Source organism: Eutrema salsugineum, unplaced genomic scaffold (genome assembly GCF_000478725.1).
Source record: "Eutrema salsugineum unplaced genomic scaffold, Eutsalg1_0 scaffold_8, whole genome shotgun sequence".
Classification (NCBI taxonomy): domain Eukaryota; kingdom Viridiplantae; phylum Streptophyta; class Magnoliopsida; order Brassicales; family Brassicaceae; genus Eutrema; species Eutrema salsugineum.
The window spans coordinates 7,076,322-7,087,152 of record NW_006256414.1 but is presented as its reverse complement, the minus strand read 5'-3'; the positions used below and the strand labels follow the sequence as shown (position 1 = coordinate 7,087,152).

The window sequence follows — 10,831 nt, the reverse complement described above, 5'->3', positions numbered from 1 at the left end:
AGTGGGTAATGAAATTGTTCCAAATATTGGAGCAATTGAATTTTCTGAATTTTCTACACAAATTGCTCTTGGTGGTATGAGTGGTGTTCATGAAACCACTCCTGATGCAGAAGATTCAACTCCTGCTCGGAAGAAACACGCTAAATGGACCAATCAGCAAAATTTGGTGTTGTTGAGTGGGTGGATTAAATATGGAACATACATCATTGTTTTTCTACTCCAATGGGTAATGAAATTGTTCCAAATGTTGGAGCAATTGAATTTTCTGAATTTTCTACACAAATTGCTCTTGGTGGTATGAGTGGTGTTCATGAAACCACTCCTGATGCAGAAGATTCAACTCCTGCTTGGAAGAAACACGCTAAATGGACCACTCAGCAAAATTTGGTGTTGTTGAATGGGTGGATTAAATATGGAACAGACAGCATTGTTGGCAAAAATCAAAAAGGTGAAAAATATTGGGGTAAAATTGCTGATTACTGTAACGAGCATTGCTCATTTGATCCTCCACGTGATGGGATTTCTTGCAGAAATCATTACAACTATATAAACAAAATTTTGGGCAAATGGGTTGGCCTAACGCAAAGCGTATGCAACAAAGCGGGTGGTCGGAGCATGATGTATTGGCAAAAGCGCAAGAACTATATGCAAGTGCTGATAATGGAACTTTCAAGTTAATGGAAGAAGTGCTGATAATGGAACTTTCAAGTTAATGGAAGAATGGCTCGCTGTCCGTGATCAACCACGTTATAGTAGTCAGGTAGGAGGAAATACCAGCTCTGGAAGCAGTGGATCTAAGAGAGCCCACGAGAGTGATGCTAGTGACACTAACTCTGTAGGATCTAGTATTCGTCAAATGGGGAGGGATGCAACTAAAAAAAGGCCAAAAAGAAAGGTAAGGGCGCAGCTTTGGAAGTGGTCAACGAAGAGTGGAATGAATCCAAACAATACAAAGAGAAAGAGTTGGAACGATTGAACGCAATAGCCATGAAGCAAGATGAGGCAAACCAATTGATGAAAGAAAGGACTCATGCTAAGAAGATAAATATGTTTTTGAAGTTAAGTGAAAAAGAGCATCACGATGACCGAAGAAAAAAATATTGGAGAAGTTAGGTCAAGATCTCTTTAAAGATTGATTATCGACAAGTATTTGTTTATGTTTTGTCTATTTATGCTTAATAATGTATGTTTGGAAATTTATGTTTATATAATGTGTGTTTGTCAATTTATGCTTTAATAACGAGTGTTTGTCATTTTAAAATGTTTAAAAATCCATATAAATAATATTAATCATGCTAAATATTTTTTATAAAGGTTTACAAGATTACTTATAAGGGTTTATAAATTTTTTTTATAAATGTTTATAATATTACTTATAAAAGTTAATAATACTACTAAAGGGTTATAAGAGTTTATAAGATTTTATAAGAGTTTATAAAATTAATTATAAAGATTTATAAGATTATTTATAAGGGTTTATAAGATTACTTATAAATTTTATTTTTATTTCCTCAACTCAATTTCAATCCAATCTTTATTCAATTTGTCACTTTCGGCTTTTATTGGGAGAATCTAATCTTTATCCAGTATTTTCAATCTCACCCACTCAATTTCAAGCCAATCTTTATCGAATCCATGATTTTGGCTTTTTATGAGAGAAATCTATTCCTTATCTAATTCTTTTGATTTCGTCCACTCAATTTCAATCCAACTCTCCAACCACATATTTTGTTGGTGCTATTATCTTATAAATAAGGGCTTATTCTCCTATTGATTTACCAATACCTCAAATATCATCTTTCTAAAAGATATCAATGGATCCATCAGAATTTCCTTTTAATATCAAAGCTTACAAAAGACAGTCCAAAATTGAAGAGAGGTTTATTCTCAACCGGTTTAGGGAGCGTCGAAACAAAATAGAGGAAGACTATCCACTTCCTAGCAAGAGAAAATACTTCAGGCGATATCATGAAGCGGCAAACCAAAGACTGATTGACGACTACTTTGCCAATCAACCTACATATGATGATGCAATGTTTCGTTGGCGATTCCGGATGCGGAAGCATGTTTTTCTTCCACTACAAGATTACAGGTAATTTGCGACACCACAATTAGTCGGGGTTTAGTCGCTAATTCTTTATTAACGTCTAATTACCGACTAATGCATCGAGTCGGAAATATTTAGTCGCAAATCACAACAGTCGTTAATCAGTCGTACATTCACGACTAAATGCCGACTAAAAGATGATGACGTTTATCAGTCGTTGATTAGTCGTAATATTTGGTGACTGTTGTACAACTAAGTTACGATTATCTACCGACTGCATTGTAATCGCTAGTTAGTCGTTTAAAGGAGTAGCTAATTAGTCGTTAAGTTTAACGACCAATCTACGACCAGTTGGCGACTATATTGGCGACTACTTTTGCGACTAATTAACGACAACATAGTGATTTGGATACGACTGATTACCGACTACGTAACAACTGGTTTGAAAAATTAGCGACTAATTAGCGACTAAATTGCGATTGAATTACAACTAAGTTCTGTCCAATTTGCGACTATTTTCTTTGCGGATTACAAAAGTTGGTAATGCTTATTGATGGTGCTAATTTTGGTATCTAAAATCAATTCTAAACCAAATACAAAATGCAAATACAAAATGCAGTAAACAAAAACTTCATATAAGAACCATTTGCCATAAAAATTAAAAGCATTGTTTCCTAAAATGTATTACATCATGACAAATAAAACCGTTGTTCCCAAAACAAAACATTACCAAATCCAATGGTTACCATATCCAACCATTGCACAAAAACCATATTCAACCATTGGAGTCAAGTTCACAAAATAAAGGAGACAATCAAAATGAGTTTGATAGAGATGAGAAACCTAGAGGATCTTGCGGTTGAGTAGTTGGAGCAGTAGTTGGAGGAGCTGTTGAAGCATCGGTTGGAGGAGCTGTTGAAGCACCGTTTGGAGCATCACCAGTTGCAGCAGCTGTTGTAACAGGGGTTGGAGGTGAAGACGTGGGAACAGAGTGAGTAGCCTTGAAGTCCAAGAACCCTGGATCAGTTTCGCTTAGGTACCTTTCGAGCAATGTCAATTGCTCGATCTTGGCTTGTTGGGCAGCTGCAACCTTGGTATGCTCTGCTTCACGCCTTGCATTCTCAGCCGCCTGTTCTTCTATCTTTTTGTGAGCTTGTTGTAATTGATCTTGCAGTGTGTTGAATGCAAGAGTGCTTCCAGGGTACTTCCTTTTGCCGTTGACAAGTGACTGAGAAAGGCTTCCTACACCAAAAGGTACTCCTCTCTCATTGGTGAAAGTCGACTTGCAAAAAAAAGAAGAGTGATTAGTATGAAAACCAAACATACAAACAGCTATTGCGTAAAACACAAAAAACAAACAAAAAAAGAGCATACCTGAAGAAATAGCTCGTTGTCCTATGCTATGGATAGCTCAGGCCGAGGAGATAGCTCGTTGTTCTCTCCTATGTCTGTCCAGAGCTCAGCAAACTTGGCTTCCAAGTTCTTCTTATAGGTTTCAGCTACAGCCTGAGCTTTTCGATCAACATAAGTGCCATCTGGTCTTGTGTGAGTCTTGATGAAAACTTCACCAAGACTCACTGGTCTTCCCAATTCCTCCTCCTGAAAAATGATGAATAAGGTAAGGTATGAAAATGATTTTTGAAATGAAATGATTTGAATACTAAAAATGGACAAGGTAACATACCATCTCTTGCTGGATTTGAAGGTATGACTTCTGTCCTGATAGCTGTACATGCGGACCTAGACCTCCACGTTCAGACAACCGAGCCGCTGATGTTGTCGCACTCCTCTCTCTGCAGTCATCAGTATCCCAGACCTTAATCATCTTCTTCCACAGTGTGTCGTTGATCCAGTTCGGCTGCTCCCGAGAAGTTCTACACGTACTCACCATGTCTTTCATCCTGCGTTGACAGATAGCCTCAAAATGCTCTTGGACCACTCCGATGATTAAAGGATCCCATGTATGGGTTTTCTAGCATGAAAATAGAAAAGATGATGTTAGTAATGCATATTAATAGATATGATATTGAACAGTAAGCAAAAACCAAACAAAAATAAAATGAAATGGTAGAACATTACCGCAAATTCCACGAAGTATCTTTCTTGTCTTTCCCGAGGCACACAAGTCCAAGAATAGAACTCACCATCGAACTTGTTTGTGAAGATTTTAGTAATCTTCCTAGTCAATGAAGACTTGTAACGACCGAACCTAGTAAGACACGAAACAATGCAAATGATCAACACAAATGGAACAATGGAAATGAATCAACACTAATTAACACAAACAAAGAGAAATGAAACAGAGATAAGGAGGATAGAGAATCTTACCATGTTGTATTAGGCTTCGGAGTGGGAGAGAGGACCGTCGTATACTCTTCCCGGCCAGGCTTGGTAAGCAGTGCATTAAGGATTCTCAGCTGGTCTTCCGCGAGGTTTGCAGTGCATTCTTCAAAGGAAGCTTCTTCACCAGAACTCTGAGCTTCAGCTGAGCGAGCGGTTTGAGCTTGAGATGATTGAGAAGTCCGGTCTTGAGAAAGGGGAGATGCTGAGAGGTCCTGTTGAGAGGTGCGACGGTGTGAGAAGTCCTGTTGAGAGGTGCGACGGTGTGAGTTCTGAGAGGTGTGAGGTTGAGAGTCTGAGCTTCTACTATGAGGCTGTGGAGTCGGTGATGCGAAAAGTTGCTGCGGCGGTGGATATTCCCTCACATGCGTGAAGGAGGGGACAACCGGTGGTGGAGACCGGTTATCGCTCGCCGGAGTGAACTCGTACTGCACTGGAAGAGGCGACTTGGTTCTCCGTGCCGATGAAGAAGCACCTCGTCGGTATTTCTTCCTTCCATTCCCAGGCATCGGTTCGGAAAGGGGTTAATGGTCGAGATTCGACAAAGGGGAAGAGAGATTGGACAAAGGGGAAGAGAGATTGGACAAAGGGGAAGAGAGATTGGACAAAGGGGAAGAGAGATTTGAAGAAGGGGAAGAGAGATCGAAGAAGGGGAAGAGAGATTAGGGTTTCCGGGGTTAGGGAATTAGGGAAATTTTAGGGATTTCGTTGATTTGGGGGAATTAATCGGTAATTGGGCTTAATTGGGCCTGATTTTTAATTAGTTAAATGGGCCACAGTAGTCGTTAATTAGTCGGGTTTAGGTCGTATAAATTGGAGGATTAATCGGGCTTGGGCTTTCTTAGGCCTGATTTTTAAATTAGTTAAATGGGCCAATGTAGTCGTTGATTAGTCGGTCTTCAGTCGCAAGAGTTCCGTAGTCGTTTTCCGGTCGCCATTTAGTCGCAATGTTTTTATTAGTAATAGACAAGATTAACATACTTAATTATACAACTTATTCATTACATTGTTTGATTTAAAATAGAAAAGTAGAATACAATGATTCAGACAATCTAGTAAGGTTCTTCCTCGGCCTCCTCATCATCATCTGAAGAGGATAAATTACAATGAAATTCATCATCAGGTTCTGCATCTCCAACGTCGAAATCAAGATTTATCGGATTCACCCCGTGCACTCGGTTGTCAACCACGAGATCCTCAATCGTAGTCAGCATGACAGCATCATCATTAATTTCTTGCAATAGAGCAGGTTCTTTGTTTTCATATTCTCCAGAAATATTTCCTCTCGGATTTATTTTTAACACGTTAAGCCACAACTGTTTCGGTCTCCTCCGGTATGGATACGGGATGAAACAAACTTGGTCCGCTTGAGAAGCTGTGAAATATCAACATATACAAATGTCAATAACTATATATAAAATATGTATGTAAATATTTAGTTATATATACCCAGAATAAATGGCTCATATTTGTTATATCTTCTTGATGAAAGAACATCAACAATGCCGCCATTGCTCCTTCGAGTGCCTCTACCAATAACAGGGTCATACCAGTTACACTTAAAAAGTGTGATCTTCAAATTTACCATTCCCTCATACTCCAGTTGTATGATATCAGTTAAGGTCCCGTAGAAATCAGCATCATCTGATGCATCCGTATAATTTTCTCCTTTGACACAGACCCCATAGTTACATGTCTTCCGTCCAATTCCATGATTCTGCGTATGAAACAAATATCCTCGGGTAAAATAGATAGGCCAGGTTTTTGCCTTATTTACAGGTCCGTGTACTATGTCTTGAACCCAAATAGGAAAAGGATTTGTGGCATTCCAGTAAGTAACCTGCAGACATAAAAATAATTTATCATTGTTTTAATAAATATTCATAATTATGAATTTTAATTAATTAGACTTACATAGTCTTTCACCCATGCAGGATACTCATCAGCTCTTTTTGCGGAAACTTCTTGTTCAGAGAGTGCTGGATATTTTGTAGCGATATAATCTTCAAACATACTACATCGTGATGAACATATAATCAGTACAAAACTAGTAGTAGATTATATTAATAGATCGACTGAGAAATGCTAAATTATGTATACCTCTCAAAAGGCTGAAAGTATTCACAATTTCGCAAAACATATGCATGTGCGACTCGATGGTCTTTCTCTGAAAGCCATATTTCATGCATTTGACCACTTGGACGTCCTATGTGAGTAAATATTTCAGGAACTCCAGGGACATCAAATACGGGGGCTTCACCTTCATCGAATCTTGTTAACCTGACCAAATTAATGAAAACGGATTTAATTTAGCCAAAGTAAACACATTTGTATATTTGAAATATATTTTAAAATTTACCTTGATTTCGTTTGTATATTTGAAGCAAACTAATGCTCTGTGAAATAAGCTATCTCGTCACTGATATACGATTCAACAATCGATCCTGACGCATATCTTTTGTTCTTTGCTTTTGCCTTCAACTTTTTGAAAAACCTTTCAAAAGGATACATCCATCTATACTGCACAGGACCTCCTAATTCAGCTTCATAGGAGAGATGTATAGGGAGGTGCTCCATCACGTCAAAAAACGAGGGTGGGAAGATCTTTTCCAAATTGCACAAGATTAAAACAATGTTTTGTTTCAGAATTTTGACACGGTCTTTTTGCAAAGTTCTAGAACATAAGTCACGGAAGAATCCTCCAACCCCTAAAATATTCAAACTCAAGTGGTTAATATAATATAGTAATTATACTTAATTATAAATTAAACTGATTTGATTTATAACAAAGTACCTGATAATGCAAGATGGACATTGTGAAAATGGAAGTAGCCATTCCATAAAAACATGGCAGTCATGACTCTTCATGCCTGAAAACTTTCCTTTCTCTATATCAGCACAACTTGCTAAGTCTGCCGCATAACTGTCTGGGAATTGTACCATTTTCACGCATTCCAATAATTTTTTCCTGTCAGCTTCTTCCAATGTGTATACAGGAAAAGGTGCTTCACCATTCGCATCAACGTGTAAGTGAGCTCGATCACAGAATCGTTCTACATCCAATCTTGACTTGATTGTGTCTTTTGATCTTCCTGCCACACTCATAAGAGTATTGATGATGTTGTCGAAAAAATTCTTCTCTATATGCATTACATCAAGACTATGTCGGAGATTGAGGTCCGTCCAGTACGGCAACTCCCAAAATATGCTTTCTTTGTGCCAGTTATGCAACTTCCCGTATCCAGCCTTCTTTTTTTCATGACCGTTTCCACCACACTCCGATGTTTTTGGGGGCTTGACAGATTCATTCCGCTCGGTATAAACTTGCTCACCGTTTAAAGACTCTGGTGGATACTCATTGATACCGTGTCTACCCTTCAAAAAGTCTTTTCTATTCTTCCTTAATGGATGACCCTGAGGAAGAAACCTTCTATGACAATCAAACCAACACGTCTTCCTTCCATTTGGCAGATAAAAAGCCTTTGTGTCTTCCATGCAAATTGGACAAGACAATTTACCGTGGGTCGTCCATCCAGATAACATACCATACGCCGGAAAGTCGCTTATCGTCCACATCAACACAGCTTTTAATTTGAAATTTTGATTCAAGAACTGACCATAATTCTTTTAACTCCTCGATAAGTGGGCAGAGGAAGATATCAAGACTAGCTCGCGGATGATTAGGCCCAGAATTCAATATTGTAAGGAATAAGTACTCTGTCTTCATGCACATACCTGGGGGTAAATTGTAAGGAGTCAAGATCATAGGCCATAAGGAATGATTGTGAGACATGCCAAAAGGATTGAACCCATCTGTACATAATCCAAGATAAATGTTACGAGGTTCTTCGGCAAACTGGGGATGTAGATCTTGAAAATATCTCCACTCCGCAGTATCAGAGGGATGACACATTTCTCCTTCCTGTGCTTGTTGCTCTGCATGCCATCTCATTGCCGCTGCCGTCTTCTTGCTCTGATACATTCTCTTCAATCTGTCAGCAATAGGTAGATACCACATACGACTATATGATATTCTAGTTCGTGATCGTCGTCGACCTTCGTTCGGCTGATACCTTGGTGCTTGACAAAATTTACATTCCTCCCACATTTCATCTTCTTTCCAGAAGATCATACAATTGTTAATACAAACATCAATTTTATGAAATGGGAGGCCTAAATTTCCCATCAGTTTCTCTGTCTCGTAATTGGAACTGGTTGCATTATTCCCGTCAGGTAGATACTCGGTAAACAAAGAAGCCCACGAATCCACACACTTTTCACTCATATTATAATCCACCTTATTTTGCATGAACCGAGCAGCTAAGGATAACTGTGAGTGGCCTTCCCGACAACCATCATATAAAGGTTTTTTTCCAGCATCTAAGAGGTTGTAAAACTTTTGGGAATGGTTATGAACAGGTTCTTGTACATTCTGATAGTTATCACCTTGATGATAGTTATCACCTTGATGATAGTTATCATGAAATGCATCATTCACCATATGCATATAACTATTTTCAGCAATATGACCCATTTGATCTTCTTCACTCCCACTTATATGAGTTGTATCAACAGAACTAGTTCCATAATCCAGATCAGTAATTTCTTCTCCATGCTTATACCAAATATAATAATCCGGCATGAATTCTTTACTATACAAATGATTCCAATTTTTTATTCCCGGTAAAAATTTGCAATTTTTGCAAACACTACAAGGGCAGTAAAACTTGCCACCATTGCTTTGTGTCAGAGGCTGATTGTTTGCAAAATTCATGAATTGCTCCATTCCTTTTACAAATTCAGCCGAGAAATTCCCCGTCTTTTCATCAATCTTCTTATACATCCATTCTCTATAATTAGAATTTCCTGACATTTTATAAAAAAAAATCGTAATTGTGATTCAGCCGAAAATTATGATTCAGCCAAGACACCGTTGTGATTCAGCCGAGAAATCGCTAAGCTGTATATATAGATATTTTCCCGACTAAATTGCGACTGTTTTGCGTCCATTATACGACTACAAACCAATAGTCGTTAAAAGTAGATACACCAACCACAAAACGTAAAACACGTGTTTTATTTTTTGCGATTCGCCGTAACAGTCGCTTTTTAGTCGCCAAATTACGACTATTTAACGACAACAGTTTACCGACAACATATGAGTCGTACATTAGTCGCCAATTGGCGACTGTTATACGACGACATTTTGTGGTCGCTAATGGACGACGAATTGGCGACTAAAGTTGTTTAGTCGCAGGGTAGTCGTCAAGTAGTCGTTTAGTAGTCGGTAATTTTAACGACTACATAATGAGTCGCAAAATATAGTCGGTAAAAAACTGTTTTCGTGTAGTGCTTCGGATCGTTGGGGACCTATCAAGCAGTGACAACTACTTCACCCAAAGAGTTGACGCAGCCAATAAAGAAGGTATATCTCCATTAGCAAAATGTACCACAGCCATGCGAATGTTAGCATATGGTGTGGCGGCCGACGCAGTAGATGAATACATCAAGATAGGAGGGACTACAGCATTGGAGTGTTTGCGTAGATTCTGTAAAGGAATCATACAACTGTATGAGAAAATGTATCTCAGAGCACCAAATCAAGATGATCTGCAAAGAATTTTACATGTTAGTGAGATATGGGGGTTCCCGGGGATGATTGGGAGCATCGACTGCATGCATTGGGAATGGTAAAATTGTCCTAAAGGCTGGAAAGGTCAATATACTCGGGGAGATAAGGGAACAACCACTGTTATTCTTGAAGCAGTTGCATCTTATGACCTATGGATCTGGCATGCTTTTTTTGGATGCCCAGGCACGTTGAACGATATAAACATTCTTGACCGTTCACCAGTGTTCGATGATGTTGAAAAAGGAAACACTCCAAGAGTAAACTTCTTCGTGAACCAACGTCTATATAATATGGCATACTATCTAGCTGACGGTATTTATCCTTCTTATCCGACATTCGTCAAATCAATTAGACTTCCTCATAGTGAACCATATAAGTTATTTGCACAATGTCAGGAGGGATGTCGTAAGGACATCGAACATGCATTTGGAGTGTTGCAGGCTCGATTCAAAATCTTTCACGAACCAGCTCGCTTGTGGGATATAGCCGATTTGGCTATAATTATGAGGTCATGTATAATATTGCATAATATGATTGTTGAAGATGAACGAGATACATATTCTCAGAATTGGACTGATTATGATCAGTCTGAGGCAAGTGGGTCTACTACACCACAGCCATTTTTTTGACCGAGGTGTTACCTGCATTTGCAAATCATGTCCGTGCTAGATCCGAGTTTTGATTCAAATATACATCACAAATTGCAAGCAGATCTCGTCAAACACATATGGGCAAAATTCGGAATGTTCCATGATTAAAGAGATGTTAAAGTATTTGTGTGTGATTTGAAAATTTCATTGTTTGTGAGTTGA

The 10,831-nt window shown here is 38.5% G+C and overlaps 1 protein-coding gene and 1 pseudogene across 1 annotated transcript; both read left to right on the top strand.

The window, feature by feature from the left end:
• The first annotated feature begins 310 nt into the window (after positions 1–310).
• LOC112082217 lies at positions 311–1,113 on the top strand. The gene is made up of 3 exons (XM_024149650.1): positions 311–360; positions 757–895; positions 958–1,113. Exons 1-3 carry the CDS (start codon positions 311–313, stop codon positions 1,111–1,113), a joined length of 345 nt encoding a protein of 114 aa, XP_024005418.1.
• Positions 1,114–1,814: 701 nt separating this feature from the next.
• Positions 1,815–10,777, top strand: LOC112088291 (annotated as a pseudogene).
• Positions 10,778–10,831: the final 54 nt, after the last annotated feature.

What these genes read in the sequence shown, in the direction of transcription:
- LOC112082217 (XM_024149650.1), top strand. Translation starts at nt 311, where the DNA reads ATGAAACCACTCCTGATGCAGAAGATTCAACTCCTGCTTGGAAGAAAC. An exon ending in CTCCTGCTTGGAAGAAACAC is followed by an intron (nt 361 to 756) that starts GCTAAATGGACC and finishes ACGTTATAGTAG; the next exon opens with TCAGGTAGGAGGAAATACCA. An exon ending in AAAAAAGGCCAAAAAGAAAG is followed by an intron (nt 896 to 957) that starts GTAAGGGCGCAG and finishes CAATACAAAGAG; the next exon opens with AAAGAGTTGGAACGATTGAA.